General features: G+C 36.6%; 6 protein-coding genes across 6 annotated transcripts; 3 read left to right on the top strand and 3 right to left on the bottom strand.

Moving 5' to 3' along the window:
- Window positions 1–626: 626 nt before the first annotated feature.
- Window positions 627–1,527, bottom strand: PHYBLDRAFT_159183 (hypothetical protein). Its single transcript, XM_018433936.1, has 4 exons — window positions 1,345–1,527; window positions 1,048–1,271; window positions 768–950; window positions 627–691 (listed from the first exon to the last, which is right to left on the bottom strand). The coding sequence occupies exons 1-2, from the start codon at window positions 1,419–1,421 to the stop codon at window positions 1,175–1,177; spliced, it is 174 nt and encodes a 57-aa protein (XP_018290653.1). The 5' UTR covers window positions 1,422–1,527; the 3' UTR covers window positions 627–691; window positions 768–950; window positions 1,048–1,174.
- A 1,975-nt stretch (window positions 1,528–3,502) lies between these two features.
- On the bottom strand, window positions 3,503–4,446 carry PHYBLDRAFT_69950 (hypothetical protein; the record flags this gene model as incomplete). The annotated part of the gene is made up of 1 exon (XM_018442185.1): window positions 3,503–4,446. A coding segment is annotated over one exon (944 nt), but the record flags the coding sequence as incomplete, so codon positions are not given.
- A 2,994-nt stretch (window positions 4,447–7,440) lies between these two features.
- On the top strand, window positions 7,441–9,027 carry PHYBLDRAFT_169734 (hypothetical protein; the record flags this gene model as incomplete). The annotated part of the gene is made up of 5 exons (XM_018436149.1): window positions 7,441–7,476; window positions 7,625–7,658; window positions 7,937–8,108; window positions 8,238–8,391; window positions 8,803–9,027. 5 exons carry the CDS (start codon window positions 7,441–7,443, stop codon window positions 9,025–9,027), a joined length of 621 nt encoding a protein of 206 aa, XP_018290651.1.
- A 4,138-nt stretch (window positions 9,028–13,165) lies between these two features.
- Window positions 13,166–13,826, bottom strand: PHYBLDRAFT_146795 (hypothetical protein; the record flags this gene model as incomplete). Its single annotated transcript, XM_018431727.1, has 3 exons — window positions 13,166–13,204; window positions 13,265–13,628; window positions 13,738–13,826. 3 exons carry the CDS (start codon window positions 13,824–13,826, stop codon window positions 13,166–13,168), a joined length of 492 nt encoding a protein of 163 aa, XP_018290650.1.
- A 1,311-nt stretch (window positions 13,827–15,137) lies between these two features.
- PHYBLDRAFT_159182 (hypothetical protein) lies at window positions 15,138–16,038 on the top strand. The gene is made up of 4 exons (XM_018433935.1): window positions 15,138–15,320; window positions 15,394–15,617; window positions 15,715–15,897; window positions 15,974–16,038. The coding sequence occupies exons 1-2, from the start codon at window positions 15,244–15,246 to the stop codon at window positions 15,488–15,490; spliced, it is 174 nt and encodes a 57-aa protein (XP_018290649.1). The 5' UTR covers window positions 15,138–15,243; the 3' UTR covers window positions 15,491–15,617; window positions 15,715–15,897; window positions 15,974–16,038.
- A 3,485-nt stretch (window positions 16,039–19,523) lies between these two features.
- Window positions 19,524–21,985, top strand: PHYBLDRAFT_73341 (hypothetical protein; the record flags this gene model as incomplete). Its single annotated transcript, XM_018442832.1, has 4 exons — window positions 19,524–21,378; window positions 21,430–21,530; window positions 21,560–21,684; window positions 21,736–21,985. The coding sequence occupies 4 exons, from the start codon at window positions 19,524–19,526 to the stop codon at window positions 21,983–21,985; spliced, it is 2,331 nt and encodes a 776-aa protein (XP_018290648.1).
- Window positions 21,986–22,093: the final 108 nt, after the last annotated feature.

Raw genomic sequence — 22,093 nt, 5'->3', positions numbered from 1 at the left:
ACTAAATAATAATAATAATAAAAGCATTACAGCAGATATGACCATCTTTGTGGTATATTATTGTCAAGCTGTATGTATAAAAGTATATAGTCGATATGGTACTTTTTATACTTATCTAAAGCCATTATTCTGCCTTGTATTAGAAAGGGCGTAGATTTGTAGTAGTGTGATAGAAAATTGCTACAAGTACACATTCACTCCATCATATTGAAACTTGGCTGTAATATATCGGGTAACTGGTTTTGGGTATAAGCGTGTTAATGAACCGGGTTATTAATAGGTTTTATTTCCTTTCGTGAACCTGGTTCGCACCACAGTTCATTATTACCATAGTAAAATTCATTGCAGAACAGCCGTTATATAAGCAAACTATTCTTTTTTTTTCTTTGCTTAAAGAATTTAGCAATTTTAGCTTTAAATACATAACCGTTACAAAACGTACCTTGATCAATAATGTCAGACAAAAAATTAATTTTATTGGCTGATTTCATTTAATTTTTTGTTTCAATCGTTTCGATATCTTTAGACCGGCCATCACCTTAGAGTTTAAACAGCACGTGATTGCTTACATCATTCCTGCTTGCATCATTCTTGTTTGCGTCAGTCAACAGATGTTTTGCTGATATAATTGTGAGGTGCTGATTGTAATAGCCCTGCAATAACTTCAAATACACATTTACATTGCATGATGGTATGTATATAAAAGAAAGTCTGTCATTCGTTTAACTAATCAAATTTAACGTTCATGTTCTAATTGTATATAAAAGAAACGCGTTGTGTCATAGCTAAGAGGCATTAAGACTTCTAAGAGGCAATCTAGGCTAATGGACCCACGTCAAGATTCCGTGATATATTGGCAGCTCTTGTCTGTATTTCACGTCAAGATTCCGTGAAGTACAGTTGACCTTGTTATGATGCGACACGATAAATCTTCAAGTCCATCATCTGAAGTAAGTTTTATTTTTGTACAGGCTTTTTTAAAATGTAACGTCTAATGCTAATTGTTTTATCTCTTGGAATCTGATTTTCTCTGTATTATACGCTTAGGTCCCGTAATGTACAGCCGTCATTACTGGGGCGGAAGGTATGGCGAGTATTGTGTCATAGGACAGGGGCGTCACTTCCTCTAATGGCAGTCTAGGCTGGTATGTCTACGTCAAGGTCCCGTAGTATACTAGCAGCTCTTGTCTGTATTGCGCGTCAAGATTCCGTGCAATACAGTTGACCTTTCTATGGCACAATACATTAAATTTCCAAGTCCATCATCTGAAGTAAGTTTTATATTTATACAAGATTTTTTAAATGCACAAAAGTCTAATTTTCATTTTCATTTTCATTTTTTAGAATATGTTGTTAATAAAAGTAACTCTTCTGAGAATAAACTCTTTGTTCCGATAACCACTTATCGCATGTCTTATCATTTTTTGAATAATTAGAATATAACAGCTTATATTTATTTCAAAGGGTTTAAGCCCACCAAATACATTATAAGAATAGTTACTTTATTATTATTAATAAATGAGATGTAAAAGAGAAGAATATGAGACCAAACTAGTGTAGGAAACAAGGAAACATTTAAACAAAAATGAGTGTCAAATTGTGATATACGAATAAATTGAAAAGAAACAATAAGTTCTATGAGTGTTATTTGTTAAATAGAGTCAGTATTGTATTGCTTATATATATTAATATTAAAGCTTCTTGTAATCCGAGTTCCTGTTGTTTAATGGTTGGTTTACATTGTGTAAGTGTGCAGTGTATATGTACCTGGCGTATAACAGTTCCAGAGGTTGTTAACTTACCGGGTCCGTTAGCAATAAGGAATCAGTGTTTGGTTGTGGAATCTGTGCCTCAGTCAATTGTGGTGTATATACTACACTTTGCAGTAAGAGCATTAGTAACTCATAGAGGACTGGGTAAAGGATAATACGAGTACAGAGTCAGATGGGAAGGCTATAAAGAAAAGGACGATACATGGAAAAAGCCTAAGTGATTTAACAGCCCTAAACATATTGCGGATTATTGAGATCGGCCTGGTACAGCACTAATTAACAAGACACAACCACCGCATCAGACACGTACTGTTCTGCAAAGTACATTAAAAAACCCCGCACTACGCAACCCACATCTACACGCCAAAGAAAAAGCTCAAGATGCTAATGCCGCATGCTAGTGTTCAAGAAGCTAACGTAGTTCCCTTAGTTTAAGGTAAATTGATTCTCTCGACACGGTTATTCAGCCTGGGAGGAGGTAATGTGATATAAATAACACAATTTTTTGGTGCATACTCCATAATCAAACACTGGCTTCTTCTTACTAATGAACCTGACAAGTTAACAATCTCCGGAACTGTTACACACCAAGAATACGTACACCACATACTTAAACAGTGTAAACCAACAATTACACAACATGCATTTGGATTACAAGGAAATTTAATAGTAATGTGTGTAAACAATATAATTTTGACTCTCTTTAATAAATCACTCTCACAGTATCTACTTTTCCCATATCGACATATTAACCCTAAATCAATCCCGAATACCTCAAATTCCATTCTTCAAAAATTTTAAAGCACTTAGCCCCCTCCCTTGACCTTGAAGTTAGCGAGGGACCACTATACATACACGTATTTTTGTATAAAAACACAAAGGCTTGTATTATTTAGTTGAATTCTTTAGAAGTAATAACATAACGAAATTGACGTGTACTTTTATTTGGGACTACTAGAAACCAAGAAATCTAACGATGATTTCTCTGATGAGAATGTATATATATTATGTATTATGTACGAACTATTTGTTACTATTATTATTAGAAAACCATGTTTCACATAAAAGTCTAATTGAATCATATAATCATATCTTAAAAGCCTACTACTTGGGCAGATTAAGAAAATTGAGCAAACTGTGGAAAATAGAAATGTTATGTGTATTGAGGACCCTTCTAGGATGGACGTCCCTGTCCGGCTTCAAAGCAATTGTTTGCCTTTGTTAGAAGCAACAAATATTGCTTACCAGCAAAAGTACAACAAAAATTCAAAACATGCTTTATCAGTATTATTCTTTATTAAATTTACTAATAAAAAAATAGTAGTAAATGAATCAAATTATTAGCTAGCAACTGATGACTTTATACTTTTCATCTTTTATAAAAAATTAAACAGATCGAATTATATCTAAATTTTTTATATTCATTTAAAGACAAATAAACATAACTAGCAACTTTTTTTTTAATTAGCTTTAAGCAGGGAAGTCCGAATCTTTTTATAGCAAAACGAACCTTTGATAAGATAAAGAAATATTTTAAATCATTCTTATATATAAATATTCCTATGGTAAGATAGATACCAAGTAGTAGATTCTTACTATAAATCCAAGTAAAGTCTGTTTGCTTTTATTGTACAGAGAGAACATTATAATTATTTCTTTAATACGTATATACTAATCCAAGCCTACTAATATCAGTTGGGTCAATGATAAATGCACCAGATACAGGGAGTTCAATAATTTGAATCATTGTGGGAGAAAGGAGACTGATCAGTACTATCGTCGTCCTTGGGTGCTGTGTTACGAGTATGAATGTCTTCTGGAAGTTCCACGATATCAATCATTGCTCTAGAAACGAATATAACCGGAATACTCAGAGTGGTTGGTGTAGATGTGCCAGACGTGGTTAGATCGGTTGTACTGGGCGAACGAGTTCTTGTATAGGAACCAGATTGGAAGGAACTAACACCATCTAGTTCTGACATAACTAAGTTTGGATCCGCTGAAGACAAATCAGAAGCGGGAGTTCCTGTACCGGATGCAGATGGTGAAGGTTCACCACTAGCATGCTCTAATGGAGTTAACAGAGTTGTATCTTCTAGATTCTCAATTGGAGGAGTTCGTTTACCGGACACAGATAGTAAAAGTTCACCACTAGCAGGCTCTGATACAATTAATGGAGTCGTGCCTTCTAGATTCTCAATTTGAGGAGTTCGTTTACCGGATACAGATGGTAAAAGTTCACCACTAGCAGGCTCTGATACAATTAATGGAGCCGTGTCTTCTATATCTTCAGTTGGAGGAGTCCCTTTACCGGACCCAAATGGTAAAAGTTCACCACTATCAGGCTCTGATACAATTAACGGAGTCGTGCCTTCTAGATTCTCAATTTGAGGAGTTCGTTTACCGGATACAGATGGTGAAAGCTCACCACTTGCAGGCTCTGATACAATTAATGGAGCCGTGTCTTCTATATCTTCAGTTGGAGGAGTCCCTTTACCGGACCCAAATGGTAAAAGTTCACCACTATCAGGCTCTGATACAATTAACGGAGTCGTGCCTTCTAGATTCTCAATTTGAGGAGTTCGTTTACCGGATACAGATGGTGAAAGCTCACCACTTGCAGGCTCTGATACAATTAATGGAGTCGTGTCTTTTAGATCCTCAGGAGGAGTCCCTTTATCAGACCCAGATTGTGAGGGTCTACCACTAGCTGGTTTTGATGTAATTGATGTAGATTTTCCCTCTAGATCCGCAGGCGGGGGAGTTCTTTTACTAGAAGAAGCTGGAGACGGTCTACCACTTATATGGGATAATTTAATTGCTGGAATAGAATCAACGTTATTATCATTTGTGGGAGTTCCTGTGCCTGATACAATTGGAGAAGGTCTACCACTAGCTGATTTTGATCGAATCGCTGCAGTAGAATCAATGTTATTATAATCCGCGGGGTTTTCTGTGCTGGAGTCTTCTAGGTCTGTAATCAGAGGAGACCCTTTATCGGAAGCAGTTGAAGAAGGTCTACCACTAGCTGGTCTCGATATAATTGTTGTAGAGATGTATTCTATACCCGCAATAACAGGAGTTCCTTTTCCGGAAGTAGCAGGAGAAGGTCTACCACTGGTATGTCTTGCTGTTATCGCTTCAGCAGAATCAATGTCGTTACCGGCTGTTTGAATTCTTGTACCGGACGCAGATGATGAAATCCCACTACTATCTGGACTTGCAGTAATTGATGTGCTAGAATCTATTGGATTATTGCTTTCGGTAACTGTTGTACCTGAAGACGGTAGATATTTAGTAAAACTGACCCTCGGTGATAAATCACACCTACTTGTATATACTGGCATTTGCACAATAGGATGAGACGAATCAGTATAGAGTAAAATGTTACTATTATTTGCTGCCTCTGCTCTTTCGTTTATTCTATTGGTTATCGGAATTTGTACAATTGGAATCATTGTACCATAATCGGACAGGACAGGACTACCACTGTACTGTGCAGATCTGTTGCCCGGACGAGCTTGTATTGGAATTTGTACAATAGGAATTGTTGTACCTGAACTAGATAGTGTAGCACTGTTACTAGTATGTGTAGATGAGTCGTTGGAACGAGTATATATTGGAAGCTGCACAATAGGAATAGTTGTACCGGAAAAAGACATGGCAGGACTAATATTGACTGGACTTGATATACCAGCTGTGCTAGGATCTACATAATTATCCATCGTAAGAGTTGCTGCATCGGAAGGTGATAAAGTACCATCACTGTCAATAGGCACCATTGTACTGGAAAATTCTGCGGGTAGACTACCATCGATACATGATTCTTGCTCAGGAATATTTAAGTCGTAATTACGAGCAGCAGCCTGCCCGTCTATGTTTATTGGGTTTGGTGATGCAGAGTTGTTTTTATCTGAGCCCAATGAACTGTGTACGGGGGAAATGGCTGGGTCGGGTGGTGAAGAGTTTGAAAGAGTAATTCCTAGAGGAGACAGCGAGATATTTGATTCTAAGTATGTTTCTCTTTCATTTGATTGTTGTCTTGTAACTGGTAATAATAACTCTGTATTGGCAGCGGTACTTTTTAATAGACTATGAACTCTATTTACTGGTGTAATGGTTGTGCTGAGATGTGCTGAAGTATTGGCCATATTACGAGATAATATAGTATGTGTGTATGGGGCCGTCTCGGGATCTAATACGTTGTTACTGTCTTGACAGAAAGACGAAATACTGGAGCTATTGTTGCTTCTATTAGATGGGCCTAATGAGTTAGAAAGTGATGTATCCACGCCTTTTGGTGAGGACGCAGTCGACCCTCGCCCTCTCCGTCGTGCTATAATCGATTCCAAATTTTCTGATGCCGATTCACTTGCTAAAGATTTCCTTGTCAATAATTCTCTTGGTGTGGACACACTGGGTGATTTTTCTTGTGATGATGGTTCTTTTGGTAATAAATCCACAGATTCCAAGTTCTCTGGCACTGACTCGGGTGAGTTTTCTACTCGATTGAATCTATCGAATATTCTTTTGATTTTTTTTTGGAAGTAAGTTAAGATATACGCTGTTACATATAATAAGATATTGAGGGCAATATATTGTGCCATAAAACATGCGACAGCTATGTAAAAAGAGAGTTCCATAGTACGGTCAATGTGCTCTTCTGTAGTTGGCCAGCACAATTTATATTCTCCATGATTGGTGCACTGGTAACGAGGTGTGTTGACTATTATAGCCAATGTCGCTTGCGAAAACCCAATTTCAATGTTTACGAGGTCGCGCCTATTGACATATTGTAATGTATCGTCTTTAACAGATTGTTGGTCTTTTTCAGTACCAATTTTCTTGTTGTCGATGTCCGTTTCGAAATTTACAGTCTCTGTAACTGTAACATATTTTGTTAACGTCCTACGCCCTATGTTCGGATCGTACGCTGGCATTGAAGATACGGATGGTACATTAACCCTGGCTAAAGCTGATTCGACCTTTTCTATGATATCTTCTTGTGCTAATAAGAGAGAAATGAGAGTGAGGTTTGTTGTCGCGCACTAATATGGGAGTCCACAATATTTTATAAGCATACTCGAAGTTCCGGTGGCAGGTAAAGTCGGAAAATGTGTTATAGTAGGAAGTACTTCAGTGTAGACAGTGTTAAAAAGTGTAAACTTAAACTGGCTACGATGTGTTGAAGGATCTTTACTGTAGGTTTTATCGTATATTTGATTTCTCTTGGTTGGAGATGGGTTGTATGGAGCGAGACTGGTGGGCCAGAGTACATAACTGAATATGGCAGTAAAAGCAAATATAAGTGCGGTTATAAGATGCGGCTGAATCATCGTTCACTATTTTTTCACTTTGTTTCTCTATGGGGTTCGGAAGAAAGAAGGACTATATATATACTTGATATTTTATAATCAAATTTTATGGTATCAACTGATAAGGTAGTTTTTGGCGTGGGCTGGTTTCAAGATAATTGGTAATATATCATTTTTATCAATCAATACAATGGGGGGGGGTATTGATGATAAAATAAGAATGGAGCCTTTTTTTTATTGACAATATATACATATTTCTTGACAGAAGGCGAGTATATTTAGCCCAAGCATCTTTGAACACAATCTGCTCTTTGTAAATCATTGTTAGACTTTCAATATTTTGAATTATCATTATGACTGCTCATTATTGTTCATTGGTGGTTCAGTTGGTATGTTGGTAAATTGTGATATAAATGAGAGAAAGAACAGAGAGCATTATGTGATTAGAATAGAAAGAGAGGTAAATGCATGAAAGATTGTTATTGTTTTTATTGTATCTATTTTATAATTTCTGTGAGAGTAATAGCTTATATTTAGCTGGTTATGACACAATGGGCTAAGGTCAAAGTATGTAAATAAAATTCATATTAAGGTTCGGCTGAATTCCTGTATATGTATGATAATTACTGTCGTTAATAGCACATTATAATTTCTTTCTTATCCTAAATTTGTACCCATACTTAGATAATGGATATAGAATAATCAACTCAGAAAGGATCAAACAAAGAATTAATTGTATCAAATATTTTAACCCATAATATTGCAGTCATCAATTGTTAGCTAAAAATTTGATATATTTATTACTATGTTTTTATTAATCAATCTATAAAAAAAACATTATTGATAAAGTATGTCTTGAATGTTTTTTTAACGTTATTTCTATATTTCTGCTGGGAAGCAACGTCTGCTTCCTTCAAATAAGGCAAGCAATCCCTTATAAGCTAAATAGTGATGTCCATGCCAAATGGGACCCCAATGCACACGGAATGTCTATTTATCACAGTTTTCTCAAGAAAATTAAGTAAGCTTTTATGCATTCCGGAAAACTCCAGGCAACACAATTATCCTTAAAGAACTGGTACTTGTATATTTGAAATAATTATATTAAAAACCAATATTAATAGGAATACCTTATGGACTGACTGGTAAGTCAGGCCATAGATAGACGACGTTTCCTGGTTTTAGTACGACATCTTCTGGTAGCAGACCACATTTTGATTCTCCTGGACCACAAAGTTGTACCCATTTTAGTACGATCGCTGCCTGGGACGGGACAACATGACTCAATACCTTTTCCCCCAAAGGTAAAGCATTTTGCGTTTATTTATTTTTTATGACAAACCTTAGGCCACTTTTTGATAACATAGATACAATACAGTGGTCCCTTGATAATTTCATGTTTCTGGCGGCCCCCTTCTAAAAACAGGGCTCAACTTTCACTATAATATTTGGTCTTGAATTCTTAGCGTGGAAGAATTTTAGCCAATCAAGTTATGACAATACTTAGCGGCTAACTGTTTTTTATTATATATAGGAGTACTTCTAACAAAGCATGCTTTGACACTCCCTCTACCTTCATTGGAAAATATATAAGCATCATTGTTATGTCTTTATTTCGGAAGTACAAACCACTTTTAGAAAGATAGACTTTTTTCGAATTTAACCTGTGACAACCCCAAAAAATTGATTTCGTCTTCTCATCTTTGAATGCAAAGATCTATACTATCAATTCTGGTCCAATTCCTTTCTCATTTAAAAAGATCATAATATTTGTGGGATCTTTTAATGAATTGAGATTCTCTATATTTTACAACACTGTTTGGGATTTTGGCACAAAAGTAGAAAGAGCTCAATTTCCCCTTATCCGCCGTGATAAAGATTTGACAATTCATTTCAACAGGTATCTTAACTTTATCTCAGAAGTATTGAGAGATCTATAGGTATGTTTGATTCACTTGTCGAGTAGAGAGCCAGTTTCGAAGGCACTATTTTTCTATTCATGCCTAGTCGAATTGCATATCAAAAACCCCTGTCTTATTGAAATTGACATTATCCAAAATAAATACACATCATTAAGATGGTTAAACATGAATTCAGTCAACTTGTGCCTCTCCAAGCAGTCAAATTACAGTCACAGCCCACATATTCTACAAAGACTGGGACTTATTAATGTCGGTATAGACACACAGGCCTTTAAAACTATACATTTTTTGCTGTAAACAACTTTTATTCCTAGGACTATAATACGTTAAGCTTGATGAATCTGTAAATGAAAAGCAGAAGATCTTTATCGACATGCTCCACTCCCAGTTGGACACACTATACTTTGTAGTATCCTATCATGATGTGTCTCTATAAAACATTACATTAATAAACAACATATTAATGATAATGTTAGCCAATTGGACTTGAATAACCAAGAACAGCTGATGTGATCAAACAGGTATCATATATGCTTGGACAAGACAGACAAGATAAATAGATCTCTTACATGGGAACGTGGGGATCGTGACATTGGATATTCTTAGACGTTTTGTAAAGGTTTTATGAGTAACGACAGCTCTGCTTATAGTAACATATTCACAGAAGAATGAGTGGCTTTAGTGGATTTTTTTTAAAAGAAAATACTTTAGGGTCCCAAGGGTGTGTTGGTGGGTGCGTATTTTAGAGTAGACTTTTGGTTTAACGATGGTTTATTCTCTTTATTTTTCAATTTTTTCTATTCCTTTGATATTCCAGTTAAACAAATGGAGCCGTATTTTTCTTTAACTTACTTCCTTGTACCATCATTTTAAATGCTTGATCTCTGTAGTATCCTGAAGAGATAATGGTCTATTATGAACCAAAGAAGCCTTTGAAATTGGATATTTCCTTTGGAGTCTTTGTTATTCAAGTCAAATTTTATGTATGATATTGTACTGGTAAAGGAGAATTCTATGTAAAGTATAATAGTGATTGAGAGTATTAAGAGGATTCTAGTAATTCAGATGATTTCATTTATTATGTGGACGCATAACGATACAACCATTTTGGGACACGGCGTTTACAACGTGTACAATTTGTACACATATTATACGTAAAAGTAATAATATTATAATATATTTACTACTTGAATCTAACTGGAAACTTCATTGTATGGTAATAACGCAGTACTTTATTACTGAACCAAATTAATTTAACTTACATAAAGTACTGTTGACAGTTATGGATCAGATTGAATTGCTGGATGCTGAATCACCTGCCGCTTTACATGAGTTTAATATACGATAAAAAAAAAGCGGCAATCAAAGCAAACGTAGTATTCCAGAGAAACACCATGCCCGTATGATTTAACAGAAAATAAATTATGAGACATCGATACAAACACTAGGTCCGGACAACAATATTTGTGAGCAGGTGCGAAAAACGGACACCAAGTATTTTCAATCAATACCACATATATATATATATATATACAGGAAAATATAGCAAACAAAGTAGTGTTAGTAGCAACTTCTTTATATTATAATTTTCAAAATTTTGCTTAAAGAGAAATAACCGATTGATAAAGCAAGGAGTTTTTTCAAAAATTATATGTGCGGTATCAACTTTAGTAAGAAAACTATACAAACAGGGTAAAGAGTATACTAAAGGTGAGCCTTGATATTATTCATATAGAGTTAACGAAAAGAAACGCTTATGTTTTGTTTAAACTAGAAATAGTTTTGTTTATAAAAAACAAACGATGAATTCAAAATTGAACAAATACGACAATCCAGCTATTGAATGCATTGTCAATCTGACTCCTTCGTCTACATATAATAGGTTCAATCAAGTACCAGAAGCTACACCCATACATTAAGCAGGTCCATCTTTGGGGGGCCGTCAGATTTAATTCCTCATTGTTTAAATCATTTGCCTTTGTGAAAGAACAGAAATAAAATCAAAGGTATTCCTGGATTGTATTTGTGACATATATGCAAATAATGAGTATGAGTACACTGTATATGCTGAAATCAAGACAAATGAAAACACAAGTAATTTAAACAAAGGCCTGTATTGACTAGCTTTGTTTCACAAGAAACTCTAATAGATACATATAACTTGAGCATGTAGTTTGTCTTTTCTAGGCAAATTGATATCATTGGCATTATTATTACAAGTTCTATCTAACCCTCTTTTTTTTATTTTTGATTTTACAAGACAGTAGTATGGTATGGTGTGAATAGATAGATATGTCCGTCATTATTTTGATGAATTCGTAAAAATCTAAACACGGTTGACCACACTACTCCTTTCTGCTTAATACCATAATCCTGAGTATTGGCCATAGTATAATGTCTCGTATTTTTCTTCTTTTTATTTAAAATATTGTATGAGAACTACTATGGGTAATGCGCCGTTTATTAGTATTAGAGAAAATACAAGATAATATATAGTTAAATTCATAGCAATAAAATGAAATGAAAAGGTCAAAGTGATAATATGCCTTGGCGTTCTCCGTGATATTCACTATACAAGTAAGTGAGGTTCAAGGCTCATCACAAAAAAAAATGTACATCTAGAATTCAAGTTGCCCCTTAGTACTTTTTGTACTACTTGATTCTTTTAATTTGATTTGATTTGGTTTGATTTGGCTTGATTTTTAAGTGTTGTAAACTCCTGCTAAATTCGAAAGTCACAAATCAACCTGTATACCAGCGGTGCGAAACCGCGGCACTTTGAATATCGTCCAAAAATTACTTATATTACCATTAATTTCACATTTTAGGCGAGTTGTGGATTTGTACGCATGTTTGTAAATTGTATTATAAATATTAAGAAAATTAAATAACTAGGGCATAATATAATAAAAGCCCTTACAGCTTATTATTCAAGTGGTAGACACAATGATATTTCATCTATTATGTACTTTTTTATACATTCTACTAGTATATTATCTAGGAATATCATGTTTAATACTTAAATCATATCAGTCAGACAAGTATCAAGCAAGCCGTACTAATGCGTTACACAACCCTACTTAAAAGAGTAGAAAAAAAAATCGGGGGTTTTTTTATTTGGTTGTAAATGAATGAATAAGGTCCGGATGTTTATCTTTTTGATAAAGAGGTATAACGCAAAAGACAGATATGTATAGAGATGGAGAGCTATACAAGTAACTCAAAGTGTCAATTATAAAATAAGAAAAATAAGAGAGGGTGGCTTGTCATATGGCAGACACTCTTTGGATATTGTCCTACTCTCTGTGACATGTCATCTGAGTAGTTATACTCTTATATTATTATTATTTTTCGATTAAACCGCCAACACCCCGAACCTTTCTATACCAGGCTGTGGTCTTCATTGTACTGACAGATTGTAAATACCATTAAAAAAAGTTTTCGATAATGGCCCATTCTCTTTCATCGTTCCCACAGCAATAGCATTTAGGCTAATTAAAATCTTTCAACTTGAACTAGATGGCTAGCTTATTTTTTCCCCTTTACTCTCATTATCTTATCTGTGTCATTTTATTATTATTGTAGTATATCTTTTGTCACCTAGCTTAGATTTTTCTTAAGCACTTAAACAACAATTACGCAGCCACTCACCCCCAATGTCTGAGCAGTAAAAATGTGAGATGCAACATTATCTACACAAAAAGAAAGTGCACAGCAATTTTCGGGAGTTCGTGACAGATAAAACGTAGACGGCTTGGGGAATAAACAAGAGGTAATTTATGGATAGTCTCACGACAAGAGGGTTTTCTATGAAGAGTACGATACCGTATGCTGTGTGATGAATGATGTACAGTTGCTCGCCAAAAGATATACTAGTGTTATTGTGGCAAAACAGGTTAAAATTGAAGAGCAAGCCGAGAGGAAACTGTAAGAAAATGGAATTTCCGGATAGGCAATGCTGATAGAAGTAATATCAGAGAGAGAGAGAGAGAGAGAGAGATCAATACCCGCACAGAAAGTATTGAGACTTGGTAGACGAAGAGATGCCATATAGGTACAAGGGATCAGGTAAAAAAAAAAAGCGACGCACAATACAAGAGAGGAGGCAACCACATTTTAAGTAAGCTCTAATACGCAGGATAGGGATGTAACAGTTTTAAGGAAAGGAGATGTTTTCACAGGAACCCAAAGATCGCTAAAGAGAGTAATATAAATGCATATCAGACAATAAGGGCCGGGTCCACCGTCTTCGTACCATGAGACCTTCTACGAGCCGTGACCACATAGCAAAACATGAAAAAGTAAGACAAGTGGGGTTGTTGGGAAACCAGGATCTAAAACCACACGTAAGCATGTCGAATACACGAAAGAGGGTTGCAAATATGGAAGAAGGCAACTTTAGACTGGCAGGTCGTACTTCAAAAAAGAAAATAGGGAATTCGTAACTAAATTCTACCCAATGTGTGTTCATGGTATATTGTAAATACCGTATAATAGAGAAGTAATGATCGATGGAGCGATGAAAAAGAGGGTGAATGTAATAAAACTGCAATGCGAATTGCTGATGAGATGGATCCAAGACACCGATAGCACCATAGCGCTTATGAAGTCGCAGAATGCTTAGTCGAATAGAGGGGAAGCATTATATGAGCGAGACATTTGCGTCCAAGAGATTGGATAGAATATATGATTGAGGAGAAAACGAAGAGCATGCACAATATATTATACAGTTTCGACGTAATAAGAGCGGTGAGGTCAGTGGAGCATCCCAGTAAATACAATCGACGTTGGTGGTATGTACTGCAGGCACAAGGCATAGCTAAGAAAAAATGATAACCAAGATATGCGACATAAGAAGCTAGATTCTGGTTATGTCAAGGTGATATATATAGCCAAAAGAGCAGATTGTAAGAGGTAGGGCTGTCTTGACGAAGATTGTAGTCTGAAATTAGAGAGTCAAAGAGATATCCTTTTTAGTACAATTGCATCTTTGGCAGTAATAATTGAATGAAGAAGGGGATAAACAAATAAATAAAGTTTGACAGAGTGAAAATGGGTGTCGATAATGGACTTTTTGCGCAAATAGTCCAATTGAGTGGTAGGCGGTGAGGTATTCGGGATTGATTTAGGGTTAATATGTCGATATGGGAAAAGTAGATACTGTGAGAGTGATTTATTAAAGAGAGTCAAAATTATATTGTTTACACACATTACTATTAAATTTCCTTGTAATCCAAATGCATGTTGTGTAATTGTTGGTTTACACTGTTTAAGTATGTGGTGTACGTATTCTTGGTGTGTAACAGTTCCGGAGATTGTTAACTTGTCAGGTTCATTAGTAAGAAGAAGCCAGTGTTTGATTATGGAGTATGCACCAAAAAATTGTGTTATTTATATCACATTACCTCCTCCCAGGCTGAATAACCGTGTCGAGAGAATCAATTTACCTTAAACTAAGGGAACTACGTTAGCTTCTTGAACACTAGCATGCGGCATTAGCATCTTGAGCTTTTTCTTTGGCGTGTAGATGTGGGTTGCGTAGTGCGGGGTTTTTTAATGTACTTTGCAGAACAGTACGTGTCTGATGCGGTGGTTGTGTCTTGTTAATTAGTGCTGTACCAGGCCGATCTCAATAATCCGCAATATGTTTAGGGCTGTTAAATCACTTAGGCTTTTTCCATGTATCGTCCTTTTCTTTATAGCCTTCCCATCTGACTCTGTACTCGTATTATCCTTTACCCAGTCCTCTATGAGTTACTAATGCTCTTACTGCAAAGTGTAGTATATACACCACAATTGACTGAGGCACAGATTCCACAACCAAACACTGATTCCTTATTGCTAACGGACCCGGTAAGTTAACAACCTCTGGAACTGTTATACGCCAGGTACATGTACACTGCACACTTACACAATGTAAACCAACCATTAAACAACAGGAACTCGGATTACAAGAAGCTTTAATATTAATATATATAAGCAATACAATACTGACTCTATTTAACAAATAACACTCATAGAACTTATTGTTTCTTTTCAATTTATTCGTATATCACAATTTGACACTCATTTTTGTTTAAATGTTTCCTTGTTTCCTACACTAGTTTGGTCTCATATTCTTCTCTTTTACATCTCATTTATTAATAATAATAAAGTAACTATTCTTATAATGTATTTGGTGGGCTTAAACCCTTTGAAATAAATATAAGCTGTTATATTCTAATTATTCAAAAAATGATAAGACATGCGATAAGTGGTTATCGGAACAAAGAGTTTATTCTCAGAAGAGTTACTTTTATTAACAACATATTCTAAAAAATGAAAATGAAAATGAAAATTAGACTTTTGTGCATTTAAAAAATCTTGTATAAATATAAAACTTACTTCAGATGATGGACTTGGAAATTTAATGTATTGTGCCATAGAAAGGTCAACTGTATTACACGGGATCTTGACGCGCAATACAGACAAGAGCTGCTAGTATACTACGGGACCTTGACGTAGACATACCAGCCTAGACTGCCATTAGAGGAAGTGACGCCCCTGTCCTATGACACAATACTCGCCATACCTTCCGCCCCAGTAATGACGGCTGTACATTACGGGACCTAAGCGTATAATACAGAGAAAATCAGATTCCAAGAGATAAAACAATTAGCATTAGACGTTACATTTTAAAAAAGCCTGTACAAAAATAAAACTTACTTCAGATGATGGACTTGAAGATTTATCGTGTCGCATCATAACAAGGTCAACTGTACTTCACGGAATCTTGACGTGAAATACAGACAAGAGCTGCCAATATATCACGGAATCTTGACGTGGGTCCATTAGCCTAGATTGCCTCTTAGAAGTCTTAATGCCTCTTAGCTATGACACAACGCGTTTCTTTTATATACAATTAGAACATGAACGTTAAATTTGATTAGTTAAACGAATGACAGACTTTCTTTTATATACATACCATCATGCAATGTAAATGTGTATTTGAAGTTATTGCAGGGCTATTACAATCAGCACCTCACAATTATATCAGCAAAACATCTGTTGACTGACGCAAACAAGAATGATGCAAGCAGGAATGATGTAAGCAATCACGTGCTGTTTAAACTCTAAGGTGATGGCCGGTCTAAAGATATCGAAACGATTGAAACAAAAAATTAAATGAAATCAGCCAATAAAATTAATTTTTTGTCTGACATTATTGATCAAGGTACGTTTTGTAACGGTTATGTATTTAAAGCTAAAATTGCTAAATTCTTTAAGCAAAGAAAAAAAAAGAATAGTTTGCTTATATAACGGCTGTTCTGCAATGAATTTTACTATGGTAATAATGAACTGTGGTGCGAACCAGGTTCACGAAAGGAAATAAAACCTATTAATAACCCGGTTCATTAACACGCTTATACCCAAAACCAGTTACCCGATATATTACAGCCAAGTTTCAATATGATGGAGTGAATGTGTACTTGTAGCAATTTTCTATCACACTACTACAAATCTACGCCCTTTCTAATACAAGGCAGAATAATGGCTTTAGATAAGTATAAAAAGTACCATATCGACTATATACTTTTATACATACAGCTTGACAATAATATACCACAAAGATGGTCATATCTGCTGTAATGCTTTTATTATTATTATTATTTAGTATATTCAAGCCCCAAGGATTATTACTAATAAGTAATGTTGCTTTGAATAATCATATGTATACCATTAATTATCATAGATTCTATACATCACACCAAATCAATCAAAACTAAAAGTTTCTCCAACTCTCCGCATCCTAGCTTATCAACCTACCTTCGCTTGACGACATAATTACTGAAAGAACATAATTGGCTTAAACAGACAACTGCTATATAGTTTGAATGTCGTTGAATTTACAGCTGAAATGAAAGAAAAAAATTGCTAAATAAAAAGGATCATTTTGATCAAAATGGGAAATTAAATATAGAAAATCAGCTATATATCCAGATCGGTTAAGAAAAGGGTCTTTAAATTTGTATATAATCTGATGAGGCACATACAGACCCACTATCCAAATATTGTTTGATATTGATTGCTCAAATATTGATCAAAACGTCAAAACGTTTCAATCTAAAAGAAACCCCCGTTAATATTAACATTTGGGTTATTTTTATCACACGGGCATGTTTGATATCAATATTTCTTTAGGGTATACATCTCTAATTTTTTATAGGGAGCTCTTTATGTAGCTAGAATAATATTAAAGATTAAGAAGACCTAATGCTTGGTCTTATACAAGACAATTTAGTATATGTATGTTACTCTGGTGATTTATACATGTATTACAAAGATACCAACTCAGTAATTTATTTAGCCCTACGGTGTAGATAGATTATTTGCCTTTTTTTTATATACTTCCTTAACAAATTTAGGCATTTTTAGAGTAGTTTATATCTCCCCGAGTTCGCACTTGTTTCTTCTCCGAAAAGCATTGGCAGACCTGTATTTATGTTTTACACAATTTTACTTAATAGACTAAAAAGAAAATTCTCCAAACCTTTTTTCAGTTGTCCTGTGAGTAAAAGTGGGTATCGAAAATGTACTTTTTTGGTGCAAATAGCCCAATTTCGAGTGGATCAAGATTTTATAGAATGAGAATGTAGGATGTTTTAGTCAATATTTGAGCAATCGATGCCAAAAACTGTTGATAAGGTGGATCTTAATATGTCTAACCAAGTTGCTTATAGTCATAGAGCCTAATATATTTATGAATAGTGATTTATAGCTGATTTTTGGTGTAGAATTTGCCAATTTGATCAAAATGATCATTTTCGTTGTTGGCGATTAAAATTTTTATAATTTATATCTCGGCACAACAACTTTATACAACTAGGACATGTGTATTAATATACTGTTAGTAAAATAGCAGCTGTCTCTAAAAAGACATACAAGAGATTCAAGAAAACAATAATTTGTATCTGATATGTCTTTAAACATTGATAAAAAGGGCAAATCCATGAAAGTTTAATATATATATATATATATATATATATATTGGTGTGTGTGTGTATGTCAATAAAATTTTATGTCAATAGTTGAGATAGACCTTCGTTGTCTTCTACAAGTATCAGCTATCAGAATGAAGTATTTGTGCTTTATTCTTTGCATACATACCCAGTAATGGAATACATTTAATGTAATATTGTTGGCTTATAAATTTTTGAGCTATATTATTTTATTGCTCCAAGCTTATATTACGAAATCCTTAACGTGTTTAGCTTCAATAATCAAGAGACTCTTCCGTGAATAACGGAGGGTCCAAACTTGCCAACGAGAATTTACTATAAAGTAGCAAGGGTCAGCTTATTCGACTACGAAAGCGTCCACTGCCAGTCATCAAAAACTCTGTAAATGGTACCAATAAAGAGTTAGTACAATTTATTGCAGGTTAGTTCCTCTATCTCTCATAACATCACTATGTTACGATTGACTGGTACGCTTTACACAGCAGCCCATCCAACAACAACAAAATTGCCTTGGCCTGATATTAAATTGTAGTACTGCAGTTTGGGGGGTCTTATAAGTGGTCTGGAATTTTGTTGACAAAAAATGGTCTCATAAGAGCTGTTAATATTTATATGTGTATTGAATATAACAAGGAAGAGGGAAAGCATCCGATAGTCAATATGACTTTTTACTACTTTGGTACATGTTTTTTCTTTCTATTGGTTCTAATTTATACTAACCTGTAATTGTGTAACTGTTATGCAACGGAAAGAACAGCCAATAAGAAACAGTCATTACATCACAAGAACCAACTTTCTTGCAAAGTAAATCAAAAGAGAATAAATCAAAGTAAAGAAGTAAAGAAGTAAAGGAGTAAAGAAAGACTTGGTTTTGATTGGTTGTAGTAACAACTCTAAAGACAGAGTACAAGCTTCAATAACGGTAATTTTCAGGTTACTCTAAGCTGGTCTGTGCACTTCTTGTTCCAACAGAAGAAAATTTTCATTTCATTTTATTTTATTTTATTTCGGGAGTTTAATCAACACAATATAAATAAAATAAAATAAAATGGATTAGAATAAAATAGAATAAAATAACATATTCAAGAAGAGCGTATTAAATATATAATGAAGCCCTTTTACAATAGTAAAGTACAGACCTCTTGGTACTTGGATTTAGTGTTGATGTGAATCTATAGAAACTTATCACAGTGTAGAAGCGTTAAATATACATGAACCGGTTGGTTGTTCTTTTTGTGTGTGTGGTAATCCTCAGAGGACGTGCGGTACCTGTATTAATCATCATGTGAAAATATACAGGCTGCCTGGTAGTTGTTTGGGGGGAGACAATTCTTACCTATCCATACCTTTGCGTGTCAAATTGATAAAGGCGTATAAACAAATATATTGGTAGCTTAGAGTGTGATGTCAGCGCGACTACCATCAGTGAGCAAAAAACATATATATATACCTCAGTTATTCCCACCTCCCCTGTTTTTCTTTCCTTCGCACTTTGTTTAAACATCATTTATCTCAATGAATTCCAAAGTTTACAACGCTCTCTGCGCAGCCTTCGCGCTCGCCTATCTACTTGCCCCAGCTCTCCTATTCATCCCTGTGATGTTATGGGAGGCTTCTCCTTTGCCCTCTGCTTTTTGCATGGCCAAACCTGCAAGACGAAGACGACCCTCTATGATGGGTGTGGGTGCAACCCCATTTGTTGACGCGAGATTAGACGGCGAGAATCAAGTCGAAGCTCACAAAAATGTGATGCCTCAGACGATCCTTGGCATCTTGTCAAACTGGCTAGGCTCTTTGTGTTCTATTGGTTCGCAAACAACGGGAGAACCCTCAGGTAGCTTGTTGAGTAAGCGCCACGGAGGTATCCCAGGGCATATGTCCGTCAATGATTCCTCTTCGGAGGCGGAATGCGTTGTTTGTGTAGGAGAGTCGAGCGTGTTCTTTGGAGCAGGGCTTCGGGGATATGTCCCTCACCTCCTTCCTTTGCACGAGTTGGGACGTGGCATCGCTACAATGGTGTTCCCAGTTAACGGCGTGGCTGGTACCTGTGGGGAAACCCATGCAGACCTCGACGAGGGTGTGTCGAGTGAGTTTGTAGACGAATGCGATGAAGCTGAGGTCAGCGCACGACTCAGATTCATCTGTGACAAATTTTTCTCAGAGGGTTTTGCAAAGCCAAGACTCTCTGCTAGATTTCTTGACGCGATGCTGGAAGAGGAGCTCAGCGACTCTGCCAACAAAGCTCATCGCGACTCATTGACTGAAGTCGCTGAACCAGAGTGCGGCTTGGCTACCAAGTCAGCTGAGGAGACTCTTGTTCAAAGACAAGAGTCCGTTCAGACCCCATCGGGTTTGAATAATGCTGGCTTAAAGGATCCAAAGCCAAAGTCTGGAACAGTGGAGGGTCTCCATGAGGCCTTCGCTCTATCGTCTTGGCAATCAGCCAATGGATTTTTTGGTGAATGTCTCTCCACAGGACTTCCCACACCGATGGAGATTGACGACGACCTGGCTTGGTGTGAAGTCGTGGAAGTTGAAGATCCTATGGAGATTGACGATGTTGTTGTTGTTGAGGTGATGGTGCCTGATGCCGATTGTGGCGAAGAGCTCGTGGCCCACACCTGCAATCCGGCGGTTGACGATTTGCAGCACTTCTCCCAGTCTGTAAAGAAGGATTGCGATACGAACAAGATTCCAGCCTGTGTCCCGCAGCAGGCTGCAGACGATAAGATGGATGAAGACACAAAAAAGATTGTGCTACCTGGAACATCCTCTCAGAAGAAGTACAATGTACCCAGCCCTAGACGCAAGGAAGGTGCCGACGAGGTCAAGGGTAACAGAGAGTATCCAATGGCGGTCTCCAGACCAAAAGAGGAGTACTCGATGATCCCTCGGCCTGCCAGTCAAAAGGCCATTGATGAACCAAAGGCCTCTAATGAAGGATCGAAAATCAAGTTGGCTTCGGCCTCTTGTGATCGTCCTTCACAGCTGCCTAAGCCACTCTCTGGCCTTCGCACCGAGAGGCCAAGGCTTTTGTCGAATTTTATCTGGGAGGCGTCTGGACCTTCTACAGCAGCCAGCTGTAACAAGGGAAAGGCTCCAAGCAAAGAATTCAAGACACAAGGGCAAGCCATTACTCCAGCTGCCAATTATTCTATTCCTGTTGCTGCACCCAGCAGCAAGAAAGTGAAGACTTCTGGAAGTGGTGCAGCTAAAGCTGAGTTCAAGGCACCTTGGCAAATAACTCCCCCGGCTGCCAAGCCTTCTACTCCTGTTGTTGCACCCAGCAGCAAAAAGGAGGAGAATGTCAAGGCAGAAGAGTCAGATCTTCCTGCTGCCCCCAGCAGCAAGAGAGTGAAGACTATGGGCGGTACTAAAGCCTATGTCAAATAAATGGTGCCCTTGCCATATAATAGTTCAGCTTCCAAGGAGTCTGATCCTATTGCTGCATCCAACAGCAAAGAGGAAAAGTGTTCTGAGGCAGTAGAGTCGGATCTTTTTTCTGCACCCAGCAGCAAGAAAGTGAAGAGATTGAACAAGCTCTAATCCAGTCATTCCCAACTCGCAATCCTGCGTCAAAGCCGGCAAAGTCTTCGAGTAATAGAGGAAAAGAGGATCCAAAGAGCCTATTGAAGTATGTGCTCCGATTCAAAGGCGATCCAACTGTCAACAAGGAGTAAGATTGTTTGTTAGCAGTGCCCGAGCTCACCTTGACCCATTGGGTCAGAGGTGTAGTGAAAGAATCTGCGGAGCTGATGATTCCGAAAACTTGGACAAATTTTTGTTGCCCTGTACGCTTCACCAAGCGGACATCTTGTCGGTCGGTTGGCCCTGGAGCCAAGCCGATGCGGTCGGAACCAAAGGTCGATCCTGAAGCTTCTGGTAAGCTTTATGGTGACACTGGAATTCCGAGACCTTTCACAGTACTTTTCCTTGGGACTATCTGCGTGGTGATTCACGCTGGGTCTCTTGGTTAAGCTGTAAGGGTAGCCTCTTTTACGTTCGGTTCCTACTGCTTTCAAATTCAAAGGACTGGATTATCGTTTCCCTCTAGGATCGACACCATGCTCCACCTGTTAGCTTGG

The sequence above is a fragment of the Phycomyces blakesleeanus genome, assembly GCF_001638985.1.
Source record: "Phycomyces blakesleeanus NRRL 1555(-) unplaced genomic scaffold PHYBLscaffold_13, whole genome shotgun sequence".
NCBI classification, from domain to species: domain Eukaryota; kingdom Fungi; phylum Mucoromycota; class Mucoromycetes; order Mucorales; family Phycomycetaceae; genus Phycomyces; species Phycomyces blakesleeanus.
The sequence above is the reverse complement of the archived record's forward strand: the minus strand, read 5'-3'. Positions and strand labels throughout refer to the sequence as shown.